General features: G+C 53.1%; 1 protein-coding gene across 1 annotated transcript; it reads left to right on the top strand.

The window, feature by feature from the left end:
* Nucleotides 1-1358: 1358 nt before the first annotated feature.
* Nucleotides 1359-13482, top strand: PLPP7 (phospholipid phosphatase 7 (inactive); the record flags this gene model as incomplete). Its single annotated transcript, XM_079706653.1, has 2 exons — nt 1359-1803; nt 13118-13482. 2 exons carry the CDS (start codon nt 1359-1361, stop codon nt 13480-13482), a joined length of 810 nt encoding a protein of 269 aa, XP_079562779.1.
* Nucleotides 13483-27483: the final 14001 nt, after the last annotated feature.

The following is a 27483-nucleotide window of genomic DNA, read 5'->3' as shown; positions in this document are numbered from 1 at the left end:
ATGAGACCAGGACGTTCACCCCCGACTCTGCTGCTTGCCCTAAACCGGTGGCTTCCCCTTGAGCCCGGGCCCAGTCAGCCCTAAAAGGGCTGTAGAGACTTTGGGTTCCTACAGTCAGGGAGGCCAGAGTCAAACCCCAAATCCTCGGCTGGGCCCTCGTGGTCTGCCCCTCTCTGGGTCTGCAGCCTCTCTTGCCCCCTCAGTCCATGTACTGCCACATGGGCCCCCAGACCTCGCAGGAGGGCAGGAGGTAGGCTCTCCCTTGCCCAGGGCCTCTCACCTGCCTTTCCTTCCGGGGAAAAGCCCTCCACAACTCCCAGGCCAGGCCCAGAGCCCTGTTCTATGATCCTGCAACCCATCTGCACGCTTGCAATCATTCACACGTGTCATTCGTTTAATCCCTGCTGAACTACGAGCTTCCCGGGGACAGGGACGCATGTGATGTGTTCCATTCGCTGCAGTGTTCCAGGCACCTAGCACAGGTCCAGGAGCTCGGGAACTAGTTACGGGTTGCCTGAAGCTGCTTTAGTGATCCTGTCCTTCGCAAAGCTTCCGGGCAGTGGAGGCCATCTCCGAGGGGCAGATCCATTACCAACCAATTAATTACCCCTCCCTCTAATGGAAATCGAATCTTACAGATTGCCATTTGATTGAACGGTCATGCACTGAAGCCCAATTCAAGACTGATTGAAAGTAAAAAAGACCAGCCTGCCAGCTTACTGAAATGCTGTCACAGAGGGGAGGGGCTGGGCCCAGCCCCAGTGGACCCAGGGTGATGCTTTCAGTGACGTCGTTCACTCCGTCTGGTGTCCGGAGAGGCCTTTGGCCTGGACTCCACCGTCTAGTCCATGGGACCAGGTCCAAGCTGTCCAGGCCAGTGGGTCAGGCGGGCCTTGCTCACAGGGGTCTGGCCTGCTCAGAGGGAAGCTGGTCAAAGCAGGGCTGAGTCGTGGGCCCCCATCTAGGCCTCTGGCCTGGGGCACAGCCGAGGCCAGAGCAGCAGTAGGACTACATTTCCCAGAGTCCCCCAAACCCCGGGAGCAAGCCATTGGAAGATTTAAATAGCCCAGGCCCGAGGCAGCCAGGCTGCAGCTGTGGACGTGTCCACCTCCTGGGTGGCTCCATTGGCGCTGGCCCGCACTGGGGGGCTCGATTGGCTGCCCAGCTGGCACTGACATTCCCTGGGAGCCTGGTGGCAGCCGGAGGTAAACAGCCATGTGCAGTCCCGTACTCTATATTTAACAGCTGCCGCAGAACAGGAGGGGAGGCCGGGAGCAGCGGAGGCTCCAGGCTTCCGTCTTTGGAGAGAAGGCCTTCACAGCCAGGCTGGCACCGGCCCTCGCTGGGTGATTGTCACCATGCCTGCCTCCCAGAGCCGGGCCCGGGCCCGGGACCGCAACAACGTCCTCAACCGGGCCGAGTTCCTGTCCCTGAACCAGCCCCCCAAGGGGGCGCCGGAGCCCCGCAGCTCGGGCAGGAAGGCCTCGGGCCCCTCGGCACAGCCCTCATGCGATGGGGCCCGCGAGCGGCGCCAGTCTCAGCAGCTGCCCGAGGAGGACTGCATGCAGCTGAACCCCTCCTTCAAGGGCATCGCCTTCAACTCCCTGCTGGCCATTGACATCTGCATGTCCAAGCGCCTGGGGGTGTGCGCCGGCCGGGCTGCGTCCTGGGCCAGCGCCCGCTCCATGGTCAAGCTCATTGGCATCACAGGCCACGGCATCCCCTGGATCGGGGGTACCATCCTCTGCCTGGTGAAGAGCAGCACGCTGGCCGGCCAGGAGGTGCTCATGAACCTACTTCTGGGTGAGTGTGCCCGCCGTCCACCACCCACCCCGCCAGGCCCGGGGAGGGAGCCCACCCCAGCAGGACCAGCGGGGCCCTCAGAAACCGACTGGAACAATTTAATGAGGTTAGGCAGGGAGGGTGCCCCAGAAACAGGCAAGCCTCCGGCTTGGGGAAGAGAGAGCTGAGGATGCCCAGATGACAGCCCCCTGCAAAGTGAGGGCCTTGAGAATGCGGGGCCCCAGCGGGAACTTCTGAGGAAGCGCCCTGCTCTGGGGAAGAGCAGCTTGAACAGGGGTGCTGGAGGCCGTGGCCTCGAGGGAAGTGGCCAGGAGTCTGGAGGGGGCTCTGCAGTGAGGTGTCTAACCCCGTAACACCCCATCCCATAGGCTGGGGTCCTTGAGTTCCTAGGCTGCTTGCAGGCAGCACTTGTGAGCTGCTCCCATCAACCCCCTGCTTGGCTCAGGGACCCTGCAAGCCGCCCAGAATCCTCCCACAGGGCCTGGGGGTGCAGGGGTCCAGTCTGGGGCTCCCACCCGCTCGTGGCCTCCTGAAGTCCTTACCTACCGCTTCCCTGGGTGAGTCGCTGGAGGAGAGGAGGGCCTGGTGAGCTTTGGTTTGTTTTTGCAAAGTCTTTGTCACCAGCATCTTTCAGTTGAGCTGTGCCAAGTGCCACGTGGGCGCCATGTGGAAAGCAGACCTTCTCCTCTATCCAGGAGGTGGTGCCCAGCCCCCATGCGGCCCACCCTCCAGCCACCTCCAGATCCCCCAGGTGCTCGGGGACCCTCTGCTGCCACCCTCCACGGTGGGCCATGTTGATCTCCTGGCCCTTCCCAGCACAGCCACGATTTGGGGTACAAGTTGGGGGCAGGGGGAATGGCTCAGGCTAAGCAAACACTGACAAGGGGTTCCACTTCCAAAGGGGTGTGTGTTGGGCCACTGAGAACTGCCATCCCAGGGGAAGTTGCAGTACAGTGTGGCTCCCCGCTCAGGTCTCAGAGCATCTGGGGTGGACACTCCGTGGGTGGGATGTCGGGAGGGGAGAACAGCAGTTGCTCGTGCAGGAGATGGCTGGGTCTGGTACCATCAACGTTTTCTTGTTCTTATTCCTAAATGATATACATTACTTGTTATTAGGCCAAATAAACAGTCCCATGTGACTGGTGCTATTACCATTCCCGCTTTACAGATTAGGAAACTGAGGCTCCTGTAAATAAAGCAACCTGGCCAAAGCTTCAGAGCGGGAGATTTGCACCAGGTCTGAAGATTTGCACCTGACATCCAGGCCTGTGCTCTTTTCAGGCAACGTGCCCTGGGCTTGGGACAGAGACACAGAGCAAGGTGGCCCAGGTGCTGGGCCGGGTGTTTGGGGGGGTCCGAACCCTGGTCTCATTACCCACAGTTTCCCCGGTGCCCGCTGCAGCCTGACACAGAGCAGTAGCTCAAGAAAACCGTGGTGGGGGTCAGGTGTCCCAAGATGGGGGTGGGAAAGCATCCTTGAGCCTCCCTCTCAACCCTGCTCCCTAGACCCTGTCTGCACATTCCTTCCGCGTGAGATGATGGAGGTGGTGAAGCTGTGTTCATAATTTACTCAGCGCTTACTACGTGCCCGCTTTTGCATAAACCACATTATCACTTCTACAGGGAGATGATTTGTCCACAGCCATGTAGCTAGTCATTGATGGGGCCAGGACTAGAGCTGGGAACAGCTCTGAACATCTTAACAATTTGTTAAGATGAGGCTTCTGGCTCTTTCCAGCAACCAGATTCTGTGGACACAGAGGAGTTTGCTTCATAGGATGAGGAGCAAGGTTCGAGGTGCCTCCCTTCTTGAATAAGAAGGACAGTCATTTCTAAGTTTTTTAAATCATCATTTATTGAGCTTCACTATGTACCAAGTACTATGCCATGAATGTCCTGTATTTCATGATTTTAAAATCTTTTTAATGACCATGTAATGTAAATATTAATACACCCACTTTACAGAGTTAACTGAGGCTCAGAGGGGTCAAGGGACTTGCCCACCCCCACATGCCCGTAAGTGGTAGAGCTGGGAACCAAATCCAAGTCCTCCCCCTCACCATCCGTCTGCAGGTCGGGCTTCCCACCCAATCCACGCTGAAGCTTGTGAGTAGCAAGGAGGCATCTGGGAAGGGTTTTCTCTTTTACCAGCACCTTTGCTGGCACATCCAGGTACCGACATGACAGAGAGATAAGAGCCTGGCACAGAGCAGCTGCTCAGGACAGACAGGGTGGTCCGTGGGCCTGGGGCATTTCGTGGGGATGTGGACCCAGTAAACTGCAGCAAATAACCAAGGCGGGTTAATCCCACAGCTCTGACCTGACCCGCCAAGAAGAGCTGCCCACACCACTCTCTGCCCAGGGAAGAAAGACCATCCGTGGAGCACGAACTGCACGGATCTGTCTATTCTTTAGTCTTTGGGGGCCTGGGGGGCCCTTCAGTCCTGGAGCTCTGAGGTTGGAAAGAACTTTGTCCTGGTCCTCACTCTGACCCTTACTCGATCTGGTCAAGTCAGTTCCCATCCCTGAGCTTCAGTTTCCTGATCTGTACATGGGGCTTCAGGACTGTGGTGGGGATTCACGGGGAGCTGGTAAAGCACTTAGCACAGTGGGTGGCAGGCAGACGTGGAAGCTGCAGGGCCCTGAGGGATGTGGGGGGGCCCTGCCTGGTCCTGCCTACCCTGCTCTGAGCACCAGGGCGCCCAGCGGAGTCCTGAGGGCAGAGCCCTTCCCCTATACATTTGGCACTTGGGCTCTCCTTGGCCCCAAAGCGGAAAACTCAGGAGCCTCGGGAAATGGAGCTCCAGACACTGGGCCCAGGAAGAGTCCCAGCTGGGCTGGGAGGAAGTTCTCTGCTCTGGTCCCTGCGTTCCTCCCCAAGGGTGTGCTGTGCTGCCTAGACTCTGGAAATGTCAAAGCCAGAAGGGATCTTAGCAGCTGGCACGAGCTTGGCTCCAGAGTTGGCCGGACCTGGGTGCAAATCCTGGCCCAGCTGTGGGAACCGGGGCGAATGACTTTGCCTCTCTGAGCCTCATTTTCCTCATCTGTCTAGTGGGTTGCTGGGACACTTCCCTGAAGCATTACACGAAAGTGCATGGCTCATACGAAGGCCAGTTGATGCTTGGGCATCAATGATCATCACCATCCTCATCACCATTGCCAGCATCAAAAGAAGTCCCAGGTCCAGGGTCCCTCCAGGTCCCCTCCAAGCTCTAGGCACCTGTGAGATGACCTGATCCCCTCCTTTATCCTTCCCCTGCAACACCCGACTTGATGATCCCAAAGGGGGCCAGGTGACACGGGACCCAGGCCATCCTTGTTCACCAAGCCCATCCTGGTTCCCCCATGGGCCTATCCTTGGTGGAAAATGGCTTCCATGTCTTATTTCCATGATCTATAAAAGAATCTTTATTGAAATGTCCCTGATTATAAAAACTATACATTCTTTTTTTTTCTATGTCATTTTTTTTGGTTAAATAGACATAACATAAAACTTACCATTTTAACCATTTTTAAGTGTATACTAGCACTAAGTACATTCACATTGCCAGAACTTCTCCATCTTCCCAAACTGAAACTCAGCTCCCATTAAACACTAAATCCTCCTCCCCCTCCCCATAGCCCCCAGCACCCACCATTCTGCTTTCTGTTTCTATGAATCTGACGAGTCTAGGGACCTCTTATCAATAGCATTATACAGTATATGTCTTTTAATGTCTGACTTATTTCACTTAGCAGCCTGTCCTCAAGGTTCATCCATGTTGTAGCAGGTGTCAGCATTTCCTTCTTTTTTAAGGCTGAATAGTACTCCATGGTATGGACAGACCACATTTTGTTTATCCATCATCTACCTTCTGGCTCTTGTGAATAATGCTCCTCTGAACATGGTGTACAAATATCTGTTCAAGTCCCCGCTCTCACTTCTTTTGGGTATAGAACCAGGATGGAATTGCTGGATCCTGTGTTTAATTTTTTGAGGAACCCCAGACTATTTTCCACAGCAGGTACACCATTTTACATTCCCACCAGCGGTGCAAAAGGGCTCCGATTTCTCCACAAGTGTTCTTTGCCAGCGCTTTTCTTTTTATATAATAGCCATCCTAATGGGTGTGAAAAGTGGTATCTCATTGTAGTTTTAATTTGTGCTTCCTTAGTGATGAGTGATGTTGAGCACCTTTTCACTATACATCCTCATGGTAAGGAAAATTCAGACGACAACAGGTGATGAAAAAAGTGAGTGTTTCCCTTAAGCCCTTTCCCCAGGAATAACCTCCATTGCAGTTTGGGTCACGGGCCTCTGGATTTTTCTCTGCGCCCAAACTAACATATCATATGCTTCTAAAATGACCTCCTGTGGCGTTTTGCCCAGCTTGGCCTCATTCTCATGGCCCTACTGGGCCTTCTGGGCTATGTACCTCCCATCTCGGCCCCACTCCTCCCTTCACACCAAGCATGAGGGGTTCAGAAACCAGAACCTGCTTCCTCAGCCTGGCAGCGCCGCCCCCACCCACCCCAAGCGTCTCACAGCATCCCCTCCCTCCCAGCCCCTGCTCACCCACCTTCCATATAATCTGTTCTGTCAGCTCTCCCATCCCAGCCCACCGGCCCCTGCTCTTGGGCACAGCTTAGGTGACAAGCCCTCCAGGAGGTTTGCATAGCCTGTCCCTAATTGTTGGATCTTTAGACTCTGATCCCAGACCTTCACGGTCAGGAGCCCTCCTGCTGGAGACACCAGTGCAGCCCCGCAGAGGTAGGACGTTCTCCACCCTTCCCCCAGCTTCACTTCTCATCTTCTCAGCAGGGCTCAGCGAAATGGTCCCTCCAGGCTAAAATACACATGACATAAAATTCACCATTTTTAAGTGTCCAGTTCAGTGGCATTAAGTACATTCACATCGTTGTGCAATTGTCCCCACCATCTATCTCCAGAATTTCTTTCATCTTCCCCAGCTGAAACTCTGCACCCGTTAAACACTAACTCCCCAGCCCCCTCCCCAGCCCCTAGCAACCTCTAATCTACTTTCTGTCTCTATGAATCTGCCTACTTTAGGGACCTCATAAAAGCAGAATCATGCAATACTTGTCTTTTTCTAAAAATAACTCTTTTCTTAAATTTTTATTTATTTATGGCTGTGTTGGGTCTTCGTTGCTGCGCCCGGGCTTTCTCTAGGTGCAGTGAGCGGGGCCTACTCTTAGTTGCGGTGTGCGGGCTTCTCATTGCGGTGGCTTCTCTTGTTGTGGAGCACGGGCTCTAGGCGCACGGGCTTCAATAGTTGTGGCACACAGGCTCAGTAGTTGTGGCTTGCGGGATCTAGAGTGCAGGCTCCATAGTTGTGACGCACGGGCTTAGTTGCTCCGTGGCATGTGGGATCTTCCTGGACCAGGGCTCGAACCCGTGTCCCCTGCACTGGCAGGCGGATTCTTAACCACTGCGCCACCAAGGAAGCCCAAAATAACTCTTTTTAAATGTGCACAAGTCATGCACCTTCATGGTAAGAAAAATTTTAATGCAGAATTACAGAAAGACACCAAAAATCGCCCTCATCAACCCACCCAGCTAGAAGCACCGTTAACATTTAGCGTGGTGCCTTCCAGACTTTTTTCTCTGCGTATAAACACATTAACATCTTATTTTACAAAAACGGCATCCTACTGTAAATCCAGTCTGGTCATTGGCCTTTCCCACTTAAACCCTATAGCTATCCTTCGGTGGCTATAAATACACATCAGCTTCATCATTCGCAGTGGCCCCAGAGCGCTCCACCACAGTTTCTCCCATCTGTCTCCGACTCAAGGGCATTGGGTTGGTTTGGGGTTTTCAGTGTTACAAGAACGCTGCAGTGGACATCCTTGATGTGGGGCACGTCCCTAATTACTTCCCAAGGAGATAGTCTTACAGATGGAAGGCCTGAGTCAAGGGAGGCCTGTTAGAAAGACTTCTGAGTCTGAAGCCAGATGCCCTTTAGAAAGTTTAGACCGATATACAGCACCCCACAGCACTACCGGGCTGGTTCCCCAGCTCCCGCAGAGGCCGGAATGGGGGATCAGAGGCCAGAAGAGCTGGGACCCCCTCCTCCCAGCCCCAGCCAGTGAGAGGTATGGGCTCTGTCTTTGCTCTTTGCAGGGCCCATAGGTACCCCTCCCCCACCCCCAGCCCAGCCTTATTGCTGCCTAGCTGGTCCCATGGAGCACATCTCAGGGGAAGCAGCTGAGCGTGAGGGGCCATGAGGGGTCATCCCGGCAGCCCCTCAGACAGGCTGAGAGAGAATAGTGGGCACCAAGGCAGCACAGCAGGGCCTTGAGAATGAGTGTGCTTCCTGCAAGGAGGGTTCAGGCATCTCAGCCCCCCGCTCCGTGAGAGGGGCGGAGAGTGCAGATTATTGAGAGGGAAGGCGAGACAGGTGACGGGGCCCAGCCCTGCAGCCCAGGCGGCCCTCAGAGTAGCTTCTGGGATGATCCCCATTTTATCACCGAAGGGAGGAAGCTCAGCGGGAGGGACGTGCCAAGGTCATGAAATTCACAAGCAGTCGACCTTGAGGCCGTCTCTGATCCTGGATCCCAGGTGTGCAGCCTCTGCCCTGAGGCCCAGGGAGGGTAGGTGACCAGCCCGGGTCACACAGCAAGTCGAGGCAGGTGGCGTGGCTTCGGCCCCTCCTGACTCTGGCCCCTGAACTTGCTGCCAAGAGGACCTTTCCCCACAGGGGCCCCCTGCCTCCCTCCCATTCCAGGAGGGAATGTAGGTCAGGGAGCTCAACAGGCCGTGTGAGTGGAATTCATGGAGCCTTGAGTGACGGAGCCATTTGCTTCTATTTCTGGGCCCCAGATTATGCGCTGACAGTGTCAGAATCAGAGTCACACGAGGGATGGCCGTGGTGCTGGAGGGGGTGCGAGCCGCCTGCGGGAGTGGTGGGAGGGGCTGTGAGTGGAGCGGCAAGGCCCCCGGGGCCACCAGCTCTGCTGGAGAGCCGTCCCCCCATGGCCTCCTCTACACCCAACTCTCGGAACCAGACAGCAGCAGTGCGATGCGGGGAGAGGCTGTGGGCGCGCCACACCTTGAAAGGAGCCCCCGTGTAACGACTGCACATCTTCTCCACCCTCACCGCCCAAGCCACCTGGCACCCTGCCAGCCTCGTTCAGCCCCAGGCCTGGCCCTCGCCTGCCATACTCAGGAAGCAGCGAGGCCCAAGACCTGCAGCTCAAGTGAATGAATGAACCAAGCCCAGGCTGGGCCGGGCCAGCTGGACAGCCAGGCTGACCCGATGGTCCCGAGAGGCCCAGGGCAGTGGGGCAGTCCCCACCTCATTATGGCCACAAGGGACGGAGCCAGCCAGAAAAAGCAGATTCCCAAAGGCCCAGATGTGGGGTTCTCAAATCACGGCACACAGCCAGCCCCAGAAGCCTCTCGAGGGGGCAGGGGAGGGTCCCCCATCCCCCCCAGCTTCAGCCACGGGGCTGCCTCTTTCATCTGTTCATATACTGAGTCTCTGTGTATACTTCCACTGGGGAAAAATGTTTTGCTGCTAAAAAAGTTTGAAAGGGGTGGGTCTTGCTCAGTTCTTGGCCTGTGGGTCTTGACAGCCCACGAGGAGCACTGGGACACCTGGGGAGGCCAAGGCACAAGCCCGCCTTGCCTTCAGCCACCACGTGGGAGTGCGGCCCTGAGCACAGCATCCTCCCTGGGCAGCCCATGGAGGCACGATACTGCCCCTCCCTGCCGCCTTCCTCCTGAGCCCAGCAGCTTTCTCTGGGCACCTCTGCTGTGGTTTACACTTGTCTGGGAAGGCAGATTTAAATCGGCAGGAACATGCCAACTTGCTGAGCCCTGGTTTTCGGCTGAGAAACTTGGTCACCAATTAGATAGATGACCCACATCTCCCAGTGGCTAGTGTCATGGTTTGATCTACCTCAGGGCCTGAGCCTGGTCCCCATGAGCCCCCTCCAGACCCTGGCCCAGGATGCTCTGACTTTCCTCCAGGTGGTGAGGGTCTCGGAATTTGGGCCACATCATTTTGACCCTGGTGAGACCTCAGAGAAGGAAACCCTCTCACCAACGCCCCTGCTTGATGACACCCAGCCTCCAGGGTCTGAAAGCCTTAAGTTGCTTACCTGGGTCAGGCCAGGCTGGGGCTTAGGAGTAATAACAGCAGCTACGGCATCAACCGCCACACACCAGGCTGTTCTAAATACTTCACAGACACTAAGGAGCTCATGTCATCCTGTGATAACCCCTGTTACAGGTGCGTAGACCGAGGCTCTGACAGGTGAAGGGACTTGTTCTTAATGAGCAGAGGAACCGGCACTTGAACCCCACCTGTGACTCTGAAACCTGCAAGTTTAACCCCCCCGCCTGTGAACTGCCTCCTCCCCAGGTGGAGAGAGCCTGTCACAAGGTGAGGGAGGGGCAACTTTCAAAAGCCTGGTCTCCTGCCTCGACTGCTCCGTCAGCATCAGGGTCCCTGGGGTCAGGTGCAGCCGCCTCCCTCCAGCTCCCACCTGCCCTGTTGGTCCCTCCCTTCTGCTGGGACTGTCACACACACCCCACCCCCCCACGGGCTCCAGATGGCTCCCAGCCTGGGCCTGGCCTCCACCTGGGTCAGCAGCCTGCGGGCTGGGAGGCCTGGCTCCCGGGAACCAGTTGCCGGGGAAATACGGGGCGGGGTGTGGAACAAGGTTCCCGCCCTCCCTTAGGCTCCTCCCCTCATGGCCTGGCAGCCTCTCCATCCACCACTTCCTGCTTCTGCCCCCATCCCTGGCTGGTCCCAGGGTGGGCAAACATCAGCGGGCCCTATGGCTAGTGAGAGGGGCAGGCCCTGGGGAGACCAGGGCTTCAAATCCCAAACCGAGAGCCCAGACTGCAAGCAGCAACCCTGCAGAGGGCAGGAAGAGAGTTCTGCACTGACCAGGGAGCACAGTGTAACCCGGCAGCCGTCTGGACATGCAACGCTGGGAGCGTCAGGTAAAGAAGCCAGGGCACCTCGGACGCTGCAGCCGTGGCTGTCTGGGGGTGTGTGACCTGGCAACTTTCAAAAGCAGGTTACAGAACGTTGTGTGTAGAGCACGTTACAGCTTTTATTAAATCTATGCTCTATAGATGGAGAGAAGGTTCTGGAAAGGTGGCTACCTCTGGGTGGCAGGATTACAGGTGATTTAAAATCTTATTTTTGTCTTCTATTTTGTAAAATTTCTACAGTGAACATCTATCGTGTCATTTTTTTCCCAAAAGTTTTTATTTGGGGGGGGGGTGTTCATTAAGGAGCAACAGCGGTTGCAGGCCAACAATTTCTGTATCTCCTGTAAAGTTTCCAGGAAAGTTCCCAGAGCCAGGCTGCACTGAGCTGTCATTTGATGATAATCCTCCACCCTTCTCTGGCCCTCCTGGTGTGCCAGGCACCTGGGGGGACCACCTCGTCTGGTTTGCTGGGACTTCCCTCTTTTAGCCCTGAACTTCTTATGTCCTAGCAACCCCTGTGTCCCAGGCAAACCCAGGACAGTCAGTCACCCTGCAGGCACCGTGTCAGACCCCGTCTGGGAGGCAGGTGTTTGGGATATCTTGTTACAGGTGAGGGAAGTTAGGTGACTTGTCCAAGTTCACAGTCAGGAGGCTCCGAGGCTGGGACTCGCACCCAGGTCTCTGTGGCACTCGCAAGCCCCCACTTTGGCTGACCGGGTGCCACTGTGATCAGCTGGATGAAAGTGGGCCCTTGGCGTGGGCCTTCGTCTACCGGCACAGAGAGGCAGAGGAGCCTCTCCAAGGCCACACAGTGGGTGGGGGGTGAAGGCAGGACGGACAGAGATCCAGGTCTCCCCCAAGCTCCCCAGATGGGAAAGGAGACCGCCCCTCTGGCTCCGCACCCCAGGCCAGCGACTCAACTAACATTTGGAGACTGCCGTTCTGTGTCTGGCCCTGGGCATGCGCCTACGAACAGAACAGATTTGGATTGACCCCCCCTTCTGTGAAGTGATGGTGGTGGGGAGGAAGTGAGGGGTTGACCCCGAACCTCTCACCACCCCGCGGGTTCCTTAGTTGCGGCTGGGTAAGTGCCGTGAGGAGAGCGTGGGTTGTCCGGAGGGCAGGGAAGGCCTCGCTGGGGGTGTGACATTTAGGCTGAGGCCTGGCAATGACGGAGAAGAAGTCAGAGGGAGGGAAAGGGAAACATCCAGAAAGAAGGAGGAGCAGGCAGGGATGCTCCAACCTCCGGGGCTTCGTCTCGTCTTCTGTAAAATGAGGACAATATGGTACAGCTGCCGTGGAAAACAGTTTGGTGGCTCCTCAAAAAACTTTACTTAGGGAATTCCCTGGCGGTCCAGTGGTTAAGACATGGAGCTTTCACGGCTGAGGGCCCAGATTCAATTAATTCCTGGTCAGGGAACTGAGATCCTGCAAGCCACGAGGCGTAGCCAAAAGAAAAAAAAAAATTATACATAGTTAACACATGATGGAGCAATTCCACCCGTAGGGATGTGCCCAAAAGAACGGAAAATGGGTTCTCCACAAATACTCGTACACAAATGTTCATAGCAGCATTATCCACAAGAGCCAAAATATACAGACAACCCAGATTCCATCAGCAGTGAATGGATATACAAATTGTGGCAGGTCCAGACAATGGAATAATAGTCAGCCATAAAAAAGGAATGAAGTTTTGATACCTGCTAAAACATACATGGGCCTCCAAAACATTACGGTACGTGAAAGAAGCCTGACACAAAAGGTCACATATTGTATGATTCCACTTACATGAAACGTCTAGAATAGGCGACTCCAGAGAAACAGAAAGCAGACTGGTGGTTTTCAGGGGCTGGGTGAAGGGAGGGCAGGGACCCACTGCTTGATGGGAACTGGGTTTCTTTTTGGAGCTCGATAGAGGTGACGGTTGCACAACACTGTGAATATACTAAATGCCGCTGAACTGTACACTTAAAAATAGTTAATTGTGTGTTGCGTGAATTTCAGTTCAACTTTAAAAAGATGATGATGGTAACACCCTGTTCTCGGGACTGGCGGGGGCTTCCGTGAAGTCCTTTGAGAAAAGCCACCAGCCCAGGGCCCCATTTGTCAGGATGAGATCCTCCGACGGGCCCACGGTGGCCCACAAAACCCCTGATCGCCACTCTCTCATTCGGCACTTTTATCTGTCCGGATATCCCAGGGAAGGGCCCTCCAGGTAGAGGGAACAGCACAAGCAAAGGCCCCGAGGTGGGAACCTGCTCGGAGGCCCGCGTGGTTCAAGTGAAGGAAGCCAGGGCGCAGTGGGGGGCGAGCACGCAGGAGGCGGCGCTGACGGCCTTCGGGGCCTCTCTCTCCTGCCCGCAGCCCTGCTCCTGGACATCATGACGGTGGCTGGCGTGCAGAAGCTCATCAAGCGGCGTGGCCCGTTTGAGACGAGCCCCGGCCTCCTGGACTACCTCACCATGGATACCTACGCCTTCCCCGCCGGACACGCCAGCCGCGCGGCCATGGTGTCCAAGTTCTTCCTCAGCCACCTGGTGCTGGCGGTGCCCCTGCGCGTCTTGCTGGTGCTTTGGGCCCTCTGTGTGGGCCTGTCTCGGGTCATGATCGGCCGCCACCACATCACCGATGTCCTCTCCGGCTTCGTCATCGGCTACCTCCAGTTCCGCCTGGTCGAACTGGTCTGGATGTCCTCCAACACCTGCCAGATGCTCATCTCCGCCTGGTGAGCCGTTCATCTGCGGCTCCGGGGCCGGGGGTGGCCCGAGGGGCAGCAGGAGGACATGGGGCTGGCAGGGGAGGGGGGACCAGGCAGCCCCAGCCCATCTCCCCAATCTTGGTTGGAGGCTGGTGACCTCAGGTGGGCCCACCAGTGACTGGCACGTCCCTCCCATCCTGCGGGGTGCCCCCTGCTCCTTCAATCGGACTCTGAGTCCCTCTGTGGACGGGCTGGGGCCCAGCCGTGGGGATAGCCTTGCTCCGCTTCTGCTCTGGAGGTACCAGGTGAGAACCAGGGTGGCGGGAGAGGGGCCGGGTCTCATCTTGTCCTCTCACCATCATGACTGTTGAGTGCCTGGCTGTGCCCACCTGACCACAGCACACCGCCCGGCGAAATGCCCACAACCCACCACCCAACACAGGTGCCATTGCCATTAATGGTCATCGATAGCTTAGGGCAGCGCTTTCCACAGGGTGCCCCACCAGACACCAGCCTACAAGACACTTGGGGAAGAGAAATGGTCTTGTGGTCAAATAACTTTGGGAAACGCTACACACTCTGTTGGACATTCACGAGGGCTGGGATTGTCGTAAAGGCCAAGTCCTGTAGAAGAGCTTCCATGGAATCTTGTTCTAATCCATGCTTCCTAAACGTATTTGACTACAGAACCCTTTTCTCAAGGAACAGCTATTAACCCCCCCCAGGGAACCGCATTTCCCCAGACGCATTTTGGGAGATGCTGCCCAGGAGCGGAAGGGCCTGAGGCGTGAGCTGGCCTCTCCCGGCGCTGGGCCCCAGAGTCCGGGGAGACCAGGTGTCTGTGCCACCACCTGTGGAAAGCCCAGGGCCCACGGGCATCGGTGCCGCTTTGGCCCCCAGGGGCCGGACTCCGTGTGACCTAATAGGTCGTTTCCAAGTCAGCCGTTCTGGACGTGCACTTCATGTGACAATACAGATGATGTGCAAACAGGCCTTCTCCTGTGTGGTTTTTTCCCTCGTTTGATGCAAGATTCCAGGTGAGAGAGTCCCTTTTAACATGGGGGTGGGGAGTGATTTCTTTACCCCCAGTCAGGCCATGGTGTCAGGTGGTCAGGGGGCAATGGGATCCTAGACTTTTCCGGGCTGCCTGGTCCCTTCTCCCTGAGGTCCCTGATGGGACTCCCTCCATCCCCGGGCCCTGCACTGGCCACCCTGCCCAGGGCCTGGGTCGTGATCCGTTTGGGAAGCCCTCACTGTGGTGCTGAGGGGCTCTCCCCTGGGGGCCAAGACCCTCTCACTCCCCGCTGACCCAGACCCTGCCCCCAAGGAAGTGGTCGCTACCAGGACAAGTGGACTCAGGTTGAGGTAGACATTAGCGCCGACAGAGGGTGGATTCGTTTCCTGGCTACCGTAAGGAGTAGCCACAGCCAACCGGGTGGCTTAAAACAACAGAAATGTGTTCCCTCTCAGTTCTGGAGGTTAGAAGTCCAAATTCAAGGTGTCTGCAGGGCCACGCTGCCTCTGAGACTCTGGATAGAATCCTTCCCTGCCTCATCCAGCTTCCGGTGGTGGCCGGCAATCCTGGCTGTGGCCACATCACTCCAACCTCTGCCTCTGTCGTCGCAGGGCATTCTGCCTGCGTCTGTGTCTGTCTCCTCCTCTTTTTTTTTTTTTTTGGCTACACTGTGCGGCATGTGAGATCTTAGTTCCCGACCAGGGATCGAACCCATGCCCCCTGCACTGGGAGCGCGGAATCTTAACCACTCGACCACCAGGGAAGTCCCACCCTGGGACCCACCCTACGCAGAATGACCTCATCTTAACATCTTAATCACATCTGCAAAGGACCTTTCCAAACAAGGTCACGTCCATAGATACTGGCAGTGAGGACTCCAACATCTTTTGCGGGGACACAGTTCAACCCGTAACACGCAGGATCCTTTGGGGGGAAAGACAACTTCCTCTCCCAGCCGCCCCACTGGGACAGGACAGGGTATAGCGCAGTCCCATCCGAGGGTCCAGCTGCTGCTGATGAAGGGCATCGGATCTCCTGGGCCCAGAGCCTTCCGCAGGCCCAGCCCTCAGGCTGCAGATCCCACACCCTCAGGGGTCATGGTCCCCCAAGACCGATGCCCCTGCAGGTAGGACCCAAGCCGCCCCTGCTCGCCCTCCCAAGGCTTCTCTCTGGAGCCTCCTTTGCGTCCAGCCCTGCTGGGGGTGCAGGAGATCTGCACCTTGTCTTTTCCCTAAAGGAGCTCGGGGATGCCAGACCCATCTGGGCCACCACAATGAAGACCCCCCAACCTCCAGTCTTGAACACTGGCTGGTTCCAGAGTCTTCAGAATACATTCTGCCTGTTCCCATAGATGCTCCTGGGCGGCGCGTCCATGAGATGCTGAGCAGGAGGCGTGAGGGTGTCTTGCTTCGCTCCTCACCCCCACCCTCGGGAATCTGGGAACCCGTCATCCGGGGCGAATCCGGCTCCAGCTTTGGACTGGGGACGGGCTGCTGCCCTCCAAGGCCCACATCCCCAGCGGGTCCCCAGGGCCTCTGTCTCTGCAGGGGTGGATGGTGGTCTTTGGAGTCTTTAAGATGAGGAGGGGGTTTCTGAAGAATGAAGGGCTCTCAGCAGACCCCCGTAAGCTCAGGGTGGGCAGTGGAATCCAAGTGCCTAACAACCGATCAGGAGAAAAGTCTCCCTGGAGAGGCGGTCGGCATCCTGTCCTGTGAGGTGTCAGCAACACCAGGCACTGGAGCCCTGGTCTCAGCGCCAGCACTGACACAGCAGTCACATGCCCTCTCCAAGCCTGGTGTCCTAATCTGTCAGACAGGGACGACAGTGGTCCCTGTAGGGTCATGTATGACTCGGGTGCTCCCTACCTGGGCACCTGGCGCAGGGTCCACCCTGCCATCCTGGACGGACCCCCTGGGCAAGCCCTCAAGAGCAGAGCCTGGGAGGGAGGAACTCGCCGTCACACCCGTTCCTGGAGAGACCCTGGGCGGAGGCGGGCAGGCGGCGGGAGGTGGGGTGACAGCCTAGACGGCCCCAGTGATGGAACCGGAGACGCGGAGTGTGTGCGCTCCCTCAGACATAGTTAATGCGCTTTGGTGATCGAAGCCAACAGCCACTCCCACTTTTTTACGGTGAATTATATTTGGTTCTCAATGGTAAACCTATTCTGCGTACCTGGGGTAAACCCCAAGTGGTCGAGATGCCCTGCCTTTTCTAAATATCACTGCTTTGCATTGGATAAAGTTTTCGTGAAGGACCTTTGCGTCTCTATCCGTGGGGGATGTTTGTGTTGTTTCCTCGATTCGTCTGTGTCCACTTCGGTTCTCAGGGTAAAGCTGGCCTCTTCTGTTTTTCTGAAGGGGTTTGTATAGAATCCGTATTATCTCTTTTTTTACCCCCCGATTTCTGTCTATCATTCCTGACCTCTCAGAGACCAGCCTCTCCATGGAACTGACGTTGGACTCATGATGGGTTGGGGGTGGGCTGCGGGGGGTTACGACCTCCTAAGTCCTCCACCTGCCTCACCTCGCTGAATCCTCAGGACGACCTTACCCCTATTTTACAGGTGAGGAGACTGAGGCTCAGAGAGCAAAGGTCATTTCTCCAAGGTCACTCAGGTAGGATATGGCAGAGTCAGGACTGGAACCCAGGCTGCAGTGGCCTCAGAGCAGAGAACCCTCTGGAAAACAGAAACGCAGGGCACCCACCAACCTTGGAGGGAGGCTGGACTGGTGAAGCGGCAGGCACAGGGGTGGGTTGGCTTTTTTCTTTTTTTAACAGAGTCCAATCCCACTGTGCTGGACGGCAGCCTGTGTTGTCTGAGGTCCACCTCGGCCGGACTCCGTGGGTCCCGCCTGGACCGGATGTTGGGTATGGTGGGAACAAGCCCCCCCCCAGCCCCTGAGTAGCCCCCAAAGCTCCCCCTCAACGTGAGGCGTCCTCCCCCACTTCCTTGCTCCAACCCATCCTGCTCCTCCTGGAGCCTGGAGTTGGTCCTGAACTTGCCCAGTGCTCTCCTGCCTCCTGGCGCCACCCCCAGCTGCCATGGCCAGTGCGATCACTTCCCAGAACACAGAAGCCTACCTGCGTTTCCTCTGTCGAGGTCACGTGGTTGGAGGGCCGAGGGGGCTCAGGGACAGGCTGGGGGGCGGTTTGAGCAGGGTGGTCTCGAGGGAGGAGCACACACATGGGAGTCAGACCCCCGGGGTCAAATTCCGGCACTGACAAGTCGCTGAGCCCTTCTGAGCCTCAGTTTCCCCCTATGTAAAATGGGGATGATGCTTACCTTGCACAGGTGTGAGGATTAAAGCTAGAGCATCCAGAGCACCCAGCCCTGGGCCCGGCACACAGAAGGGTTGAGAAAGGAAGACAGAGCTGCTCGGGCCACACATACCCCCAAAGGACCGTGAGTCCCTGCTGGGCACTTGGGGACAGGACAGGATGCTTCGGGGCTTGCATGGGCAGGGGTCAGTGGGGACTGGAACCTGGAGATGGCCACCTACCCAGGTCATGGTGGGCCCAGCGGCCTCTTTTCACAGATGGAGACACTGAGGCCCAGGAAGGGTGTCAGGGCCACACCAAGTGCCCCAGGCACTATGGAGCCTGCCCTGAAACCCCCAAACCCCAGGCTCCCTGGCTTCAGGCTATGGGTGGGCAAAGGGGGTGTGAACCGACCCCTCCCACCCTGAGCTGTCACGTTTCCCCTCCATGCTGTCCAAACCATCCTTCCCACAGAGCTGGGGCTCAGGGCTGAGGAGGTCACCTCTGACCTGGCTCTGCATCTTTGTAGCATCTCTCTTTGGCCCCCAGTAAAGTTCTCAGTTGTCAAAATAAAAAGCAGGAAATTGGGGTTCTGAAGACCCCCAACAGCCATTGCCTGGCGCTGGTGCAGCTGGGGTGGGAGAAGCCCGCTCCCAAGAACGCACTACCGTGGGTGCTAACCGGCTGCATTGTGCCGTCACCCCCACCAAAACATTCATATATCGAAACCTCAACCCCCAGGACCTCAGACTGTGACTGTATTTGAAGATAGGACCTTTAAAGAGGCAATTAAGTTAAAGTGAGGTCATTAGGGTGGGCCCTAATCCAATAGCACGGGTGTCCTTATAAGAAGCAAAGCTGGACACAGACACACAGAGGGATGACCATGAGAAGACACAGGGAGAGGATGGCCCTCTGCGAGCCGAGGAGAGAGGCCTCCATCTCGGACTTCCGGCTTCCAGAACAGTGAGGAAATACGTTTCTGTTGTTAAAGGCACCCAGTCTGTGGTCCCTCATGGTGAGAGCCCTGGGAAACTAATACGTGTGTTTATTAGGTCAGCTGGCTATCACCTGTCACCTGGAAGAGGGAAGCTCGGGGGAGAATGGGACACATTCCAGGTGGGTTGGGGGCAGGTCTGCTCTGGGGCAGCCACGCCAGGCTGCTTCTGGGCGACGTAGGAAGACCACTGAGCTAAGAGCTGCCCTGGGGGCGTGGGCATCTACCAAGACACCATCACCGAGCCCCTGCCTGGGGGAAGCCACTTCCCAGATGAGGCAATTGGTCCAGTTCAAGGTCCCTGTGTCCCCAGCCCCTGCCCTGCCTGGGGAAAAGTCCAGAAAGGGCAGGAGAAGGGGACGGCAGGAGCTAGAAAAATGCAGAAACTCCCAGATCAGCCGCCATCTGGCTCCAGGAGGAGACAGAACATCTGGCTGCAGCTCTGGGCCCCAGCGTTTACGTAACCCACGTGCAGGCACACGTGTCTGCCAGGCAGGCGGGCGAGGCTGGGGCTCTGGCCACTCTCCACCTGAACTTCCCCTTGGGAAATGGACCTCAGAAGAAGAAGGCTGCTGTGGTGACTGTGGACCGTAGTGCCTGGCACGAGGTGAGAGTCAGAGAGCCTTCCCGTTTCCCCACCAGCCACAGAGCTCGGGCACACTCGCATGCGTGCACACACACAGGAGGTCTGGCTGGCTGGCCTCAGTGTTCTCACATTTACAAGTACGTGCACGAGATCTCCAAGCTTCCTTCCAGCTTTAACGTCCTGTAACGTGCATGTATGTGAACACTTCCACATCCGACACTTCATGTGCTTTGGTGTACACACACGTAGATGCAAACGTGGAACCACGTACATGATCATCTTTGCACACAGATACTTTTAAACACTCACTTAACATACCAAAGGTTTCACAGCCATGCACCGCTCACACACAGTGAAATCTCTACACCTGCGTTCTGGTGTGCACGCACCTTGGTGTCTACGTACACACCTGGCCTTGCCTACGTTTATACACACACGTGTGTGTTCTTGCACAGTGTACACACTTAGACACTTGCAAGTTCTCTGCAAGCCCATGTTTACAGGTATCAGGCTTGACAGATTCAGAAAATAAAAATAATACAGGATGCAATCTTTGCTTATACTAAAAAACTGTTCATTTATCTGACATTCACATTTAACCAGATGTCTGTATTTTATCTGGCAACCATAACATGTATACATTCGTACGCACACACACACACAGAGACACAAATTCATGAAATCATCATGAGGCCCAGCCCAGGATATGCTGTTTCCCTGGGAGAATTTCTAAGACCTTCTCTTGATCTGGTAATTAGAGCCACAGCTGCTCCTCTGGCCACAGGGCAGCTCCAGGCCCCCAGTTACGGTTTTCAATAGCCTGGCCCAGGACTCAGCTTGCTGGTGGGAAAAGGAAGGGCTTCCAGCAGGAGTGGGGGGCTTGCTGGGACCCTGGGAAAGCTCCTCTCACCAACAGCCCAGCCGTGAGATGTGGCAGCAGCGGCCAAGCCCTGGGAAACCCCACCCCGACCCGAAGCCTTGGGCTGGGCCTCAAGGAGGGACATCCAGCTGGGGTCAGAGATGCAATCTGAGCCCCCGAGGCCAGCTTGGCCTCACCCCCATCCGGTGCTGCTTCTACTGCTGGGGGACAAGTCAGGGCAAGTGTGTCTTGAAATCCTGATTCCTCAGCTTAAATCCTTCAAGAAAGTTTTGTAGAGGGACAGGGACCAGCAAGGTCCTAGGAGGGGCTTAGCTTAGGGAGAGGAGGTCCTGGGGGAAGACACAGACCTGCTCTCCACACGTGACCTGGGCAGCCTCCCCGCCTCCTCCCTCGCAAGAGAGGAATTCTAGTCCTGAGCCCTGGGCCAACAGATGTGTGATGAGTCCCCTGAGAGTCTCGCAGAGAACAGGATGAATTTCTTTAAGGAAGTATCTGGTTATCATGTTTTTTGGTTACATAAGAAGACACTTTCATTATTTCATGACAAATACAGGAAAACCAAAAGCAAACATCTTTTGCTTATTCCTTGCAGACGTTTTTCTTCGAGTTCATAAAAACAGAGACGTATTTTGACAAAAAAGCCATTATACGCCATAGTTTTGTGACCTGCTTTTATCATTTATTAACATATTGTGAACATCTTCCTGCACCAATAATTCAACATCTCCATCTTGACTGATAGCAGCCTCAAGTGATTCCTTGTATGGAAGAGACTCTTATTTGATATTTAGACTGCTACCAGTTTGTTTGTTTGTTTTTAATTGCAGTGCAATTCACATAACATAAAATTAACCAATTTAAAGTGTACAGGGGACTTCCCTGGTGGTCCAGTGGTAGACAATCCGCCTTGCAATGCAGGGGATGCGGGTTCAATCCCTGGTCGGGGAACTAAGATCCCACCTGCCGCTGGGCAACTAAGCCCACGTGCCACAACTACTGAGCTCACGCCCCTGAACTAGAGTTCGTGTGCTGCAAACTCCAGAGCCCACGCGCTCTGGAACCCGCACGCCACACCTAGAGAAGAGAAGAGAAAAACCGTGTGCCACAATTAGAGAGAAGCCTGCACACCACAACGAGAGATCCCGCATGCCTCAACGAAGATCCTGTGTGCTGCAACTAAGACCCGGTGCAGCCAAAAAAGTAAAGTGTACAATTCAGTGGCATTTAGCCCATTTGCAAGGTTGTGCAACCACTACCTCTGTCTAATTCCAAAATATTTTCATCATCCAAAAGGAAATCCAGGACCCATCAAGCAACTGGTCCCCGTCCTCCCTTCCCCCAGCTCCTAGAAGACATCAGTCTGCTCTCTGTCTCTATGGACTTGCTTATTCTGGATGTTTCTTGTGAATGGAATCATAGACTATGTGACTTCTTGTGTCTGGCTTCTTTCAATTACTGTAATGTCTTCAAGGTTCATTCATGTTGTAGCAGGTATCCGTACTTTGTTCCTTTTTATGACTGAATAATATCCCATCGTGTGGATAGACCACAATTCGGCGATCCATTCCTCCCTTGATGGATGGACATCTGTGTTGTCTGCCTCTTTTGGCTGTTGTCGACAATGCTGCAGTGAACATTTGTGTGCAGGTTATTTGCTGATATCCTGTCTTCAGTTCCTTTTGGCACGTGCCTCAGAGTGGAACTGCTGGGTCATTGGTAATTCTATGTGTGATTTTTGGAGAAACTACCAAAGTGTTTTCCACAGTAGCTGTGCCATCTCACATTCCCACCAGCAGTGTACGAGGGTTCTTGTTTCTCCTCATCCTTGCCCACACTTGGTATCTGTTTTTTCACCATAACTCTTCCTAGTGGGTATTGAAGTGGACCCCAGATCTTCTGCAAATATGAGTAATGCAGGTATAACCCTTCTCTGTACCTCTCTGAACAGAACAGCTGCTTTATTTTGTGTTGAATTTCTGGCAGTGGAATTGCTAGACCCAGCAGTGTGTGTGTGTGTATAATTCTTTAAAAGGTTTTTGATATTACCAAACAGATTGCCAGAAAAGTTTCACCAACTGACTCTTTCTCTAGTAGGGTAAGAAAGTGATCACACAAAGAGTTCTCTACCTTTATAACCATGTCAATCTGATTGTAAAAGTTCATATTCCCTTGTTTTCTTTTTGCCTCTCACAATCACTGTGCTAAGGAAACTGCTATAGGCTGAATTGTGTCCCCTACCCCAAATTCATGTGTTGAAACTCTAACTCCCAGGACCTCAGAATGTGACTGTATTTGCAAATAGGACCTTTTAACATGTGATTAGGTTAAAATGAGGTATTTAGGGCGGGCCCTAGTCCTTTATGACGGGTGTCCTTATAAGCGAGGCACGCACACACACAAAGGCCACGTGCAAGCTGAGGAGCGAGGCCTCAGGAGAAACCAAACCTGCTGACACCTTGATCTTACACTTCCAGCCTCCAGAATGGTGAGAAAGCAAAAATTCTGTTCTTTAAGACACACGGTCTGTGGCATCTTGTGATGGCAGCCCTGGCAAACTCATACAAAGACTAAACCTTTTCTCTTAAGCTTGTTAACCATTTGTATTGGTTCCTTGTGAATTGCCCACCCCGTCACATGTCCTTCCCTTGTTAAGGAGTCTAAAGTGTGTTAAAGGGCCCTCACCTGGGCAGGTCAGCAGCCTGCCACACTGAGAGTGAGTTCACACTGGTGAACAAAAGTAGAAGTCCCTGGAGGGAGGTGGCTTCTCCTGGAACGAGGAGAACAGGGCAGAGCACGGGCTTTCCAGTTATTAGAAAAATAAGGAAGCCCAGGTCCCAGCTGCAGAGGGTTGGATGTAATTGGTCTGGGGTGTGGTCTCCAGAGGGTAATTTTTTTTCAAGCTCCCCAGGTGATTCCACTATAGGCAAAGTTGAGAACCATCAACCCTGACCTCCAGGACCCTCAGCTGGAAAAGCCAATGGCGTCCATCTCGGGCACGGCCTGAGCCTCTGAGCCTTTAGTCCAGGCAGGTTTGGGAAGATCTGGGCACCTAACTCTACTGTCCCCACTGTGCATGAGAAGGAGGGAAGGATCTCCCCCGGAAACTGGTTTGTGTGTATCCTGCTTGTGGAAGACGTGCTACTGCCAGAGGCGCTGGGCTATTCAGTCGTGTTTGCTCCTGCACATGAACCTAAACACCGGCTTTGGGTCAGCAGGACTGGGCTGCAGCACTGACTTCCCACCAGTGTCTGCGCAACTTTGGGCAAGTCTCTCTCTTTTTTTTTTTTTTTTTGCGGTACGCGGGCCTCCCACTGTTGTGGCCTCTCCCGTTGCGGAGCACAGGCTCCGGACGCGCAGGTTCAGCGGCCATGGCTCACGGGCCCAGCTGCCGCAGCATGTGGGATCCTCCCGGACTGGGGCATGAACCCTTGTCGCCTGCATCGGCAGGTGGACTCTCAACCATTGTGCCACCAGGGAAGCCCTGGGCAAGTCTCTTGATGGCTCAGATCCTCAGTTCTGGCATCTCTAAAATGGGGGGAACAGGGTTGCTTTGAGAATCGGCTGCCCCAGAGTCTCCATCGTTGGACATAACTCTTGGACATCTCAGGTGGGTAAGCAGATCAAGTCTCTTCAATTTCCTTTATTAATGATTTATAGTCCTCAGCATATGTCTTTAACCTCCTTGGTTAGGTTTATTCCTAAGTATTTACTTTTTTGGCTGTGATTTTAAAAGAGATTGTTTTTTTTACATTCCCTTTCTGATATTTCATCATTAGTGTAAAGAAACTCAACCGATTTCTGTATGTTAATTTTGTATCCTGCTACCTTGCTGAATTCGTTTATCAGTTCTAGTAGTTTTTGTGTAGAGTCTTTAGGGTTTTCTATATATAGTATCATGTCATCTGCACATAATGACAATTTTACCTCTTCCCTTCCAGTTTAGAAAACTTTTATTTCTTTTTCTAGTCTGATTTGCTGTAGCTAGGACTTCCAATACTATGCTGAATAGAAGTGGTGAGAGTGGGCATCCTTGTCTTGTTCCAGATTTTGGCAAGAAGGCGCTCAGCTTTTCACCATTGAGTATTACATTGGCTGTAGGTTTGTCATAAATAGCTTTGATTATGTTGAGATATGTTCCCTCTATACCCACTTTGGTAAGAGTTTTTATCATGAATGGATGTTGAATTTTATCAAATGCTTTTTCTGCATCTATTGAGATGATCATGTGATTTTTATCTTTTGTTGATGTGGTGTGTCACATTGATCGATTAGCGTGTGTTGAACCATCGTTGTGAACTTGGGATGAATCCCACTTCGTCGTGGTGTGTGGTCTTTTTAATGTGTTGTTGGGTTCGGTTTGCTAGTATTTGTTGAGAATTTTTACATCTATATTCATTAAAGTTATTGGTCTGTAATTTTCTTTTTGGTGGTGTCTTTGTCTGGTTTTAGTATCAGGGTGCTGATGGCTTCATAGAATGTCTTTGGGAATATTCCCTCCTCTTCAATCTTTTGAAAGAGTTTGAGAAGGATCAGTATAAGTTCTTCTTTGTATGTTTTGCAAATTCGCCTGTGAAGCCATCTGGTCCTGGACTTTTGTTTGTAGGGAGTTTTGGGGGGGGGTGTTTTGTTTTGTTTTGTTTTGTTTGCGGTATGCGGGCCTCTCACTGTTGTGGCCTCCCCCGTTGCGGAGCACAGGCTCCGGACGCGCAGGCTCAGCGGCCATGGTTCATGGGCCCAGCCGCTCCGCGGTATGTGGGATCTTCCCGGACCGGGGCACGAACCCATGTCCCCTGCATGGGCAGGCAGACTCTCAACCACTGCGCCACCAGGGAAGCCCTTGGTGTTTGTTTTTTTTTTTATCACAGATTCTAGGCAGATCAATCTCTTTTGGGCTGCAACTGGTTGGAACTGAGTTTCTGTTACTCGCGACCAACAGAGCTGGGTGCAGGCAGGAGGCTCTAGGAAAATAGTCATGGGAATGTAGGGTGTTCACTTTAAACAGGGTAGGGCTGAGCAGGCTCATAGGAGACCAGACCTATTCCTCATCCCACAGCCCCCTCCCCAGGGAACAAGGGAAAGCCAGGTTCCCCCTCTGCCCCCGTCTCCAAGTCAGGCTTATCATGGGGAAGCATAATAAAAATAGCTTCCACCGATAAGAGCCCACCAGATACACTCTGCTGACCCCTACCAAAACCCTCTAAGCTGGGTACTATTGTCCTACCTGCTAGGCTCACAAAGGGAATGTCCCAGAGTCAGGTAGGTGAGCTGCATTTCTTATTAAGGAATCTCAGAGGCCCAGAATTGGTTTAATCATAACAACTCTAATTATTGAGGCTTGATGCTTTTGTATTTGCTTTTGTTAAAAATGTACTTATTTTTAATGCTCAGAAGAACTGAATAGACATTTTTCCAAAGAAGATATACAGATGGCCAACAGGCACAAGAAAAGATGCTCAACATCACTAATCATCAGAGAAATGCAAATCAAACCCACAATGAGCTATCACCTCGCACCTGTCAAAATAGCTATTATCAAAAAGACCACAAATAACAAATGTTGGTGAGGATGTGGAGAAAAGGGAACTCTATACACTGCTGGTGGGAATGTAAATGGGTACAGCTATTGTGGAACTGTACAATATGGAGGTTCCTCAAAAAACTAAAAATAGAACTGTCGTATAATCTAGCAATTCCACTCCTGGGAAAACACCAATTCAATTCAAAAAGGTACATGCACCCCAAGGTTCATGGTAGCATTATTTACAATAGACAAGATGTGGAAGCAACCGAAGTGTCCATCAACATTTATCCGTTCATCTGATGGACACATCAACCTATGTAGCCATCAGATGAATGGATAAAGAAGTCATGCTATATATGTACAAGGGACTATTACTCAACAGTAAAAAAGACTGAAATGTTACCATTTGCAACAACTTGGATGGACCTAGAAGGTATTATGCTTTGTGAAATAAGAGAAAGACAAACACTGTATGTTATCACTTATGTGTGGAATCTAAGAAATAAAACAAACAAACGAATATAACAAAACAGAAACAGACTCACAGATGTAGAGAATAAACTAGTGGCCACCAGTGGAGAGAGATAGGGGAGGGGCAGGACAAGTATAGGGTATTAAGAGTAGAACCTACTGTGTATAAAATAAATAAGCTACAAGGATATATTCTACAGCACGCAGAATATAGCCAATACTTTATAATAACTTTAAATGGAGTATAATCTATAAAAATTTTGAATCACTGTGTTTTAAACCTGAAGCTAATGTAATATTGTAAATTAACCATACCTCAATTAACAAGTACTTACTTTTAATAATAATGAACACCTATGAAACTACCGGTAAAATCAACAAGTAGAACATGACCATATATATTTATTTTTATGTGCTCTTCCCCATATCCTGAATTTTGTGTTTATCATTCTTTTGTTTAAAAAAAAAACGAGCATTATCATTTATTATAGGCCCAAACAATGTATTTTGAGATTTGATTGCACTTTATAAAAATATCATTCAATGTTATGATAACAGGAGCCATCCTTGTTATTGCCTATAGCTGCGCTTATTCAATTTTCATGGCTGTATAATATTCAATCATGTGAATAAGCTCCCATTTATTTATACCTTCTTCTTTTTTTTTGTTTTTTGACCACGCTGCACGGCTTGCAGTGATCTTAGTTCCCCGACCAGGGATTGAACCCCGGGGCCACAGCAGTGAAAGCGCCGAATCCTAATCACTGGACTGCCAGGGAGTTCCCAATGCTTTCTCTTTTCAGTGAGCATTTAGGGTTGTGTTCAGCTTTTAAATGATGCTGTTGGTGCTACTACTGACATTCTTATACAAGCCCTCAGGCAAACCAAGAGTTTCTCACAAGTCTTCAGGTGAATCAAATAGTTCAAGGCCATCTGAAAGTGAACTTGCTGGGTCAAAAACAATCAACCCTACAGGATATTGCCAAACCACACTCCAAAATGGTTGGTCAACTGATGTTCGTACCGCCAATCAGATCTGGTTGATCTGTGTTCTTTCCAGCACTTGGCATGGTCAGACTTCTTGGTTTTTGCAATGGAATGGGTGTGAGTGGTAACTCATTTAGTCTTGGGGTGCATTTCCCTGATCCTAAGGTGAACACCTCTTCATGTTTATTGACTGTTTTTGTTGCCTCTTCTTTGAAACACCTGTTCACGTTTCTTTCCCATTTCTCTATTTTTTTTTTCTTCCCTTTTCTTATGGATTTCTAAGTGTTCTTCTATATGCTGGATAATAAGCCTTTGTC

The sequence above is a fragment of the Hyperoodon ampullatus genome (assembly GCF_949752795.1).
Source record: "Hyperoodon ampullatus genome assembly, chromosome: 6".
NCBI classification, from domain to species: domain Eukaryota; kingdom Metazoa; phylum Chordata; class Mammalia; order Artiodactyla; family Ziphiidae; genus Hyperoodon; species Hyperoodon ampullatus.
The sequence above is the reverse complement of the archived record's forward strand: the minus strand, read 5'-3'. Positions and strand labels throughout refer to the sequence as shown.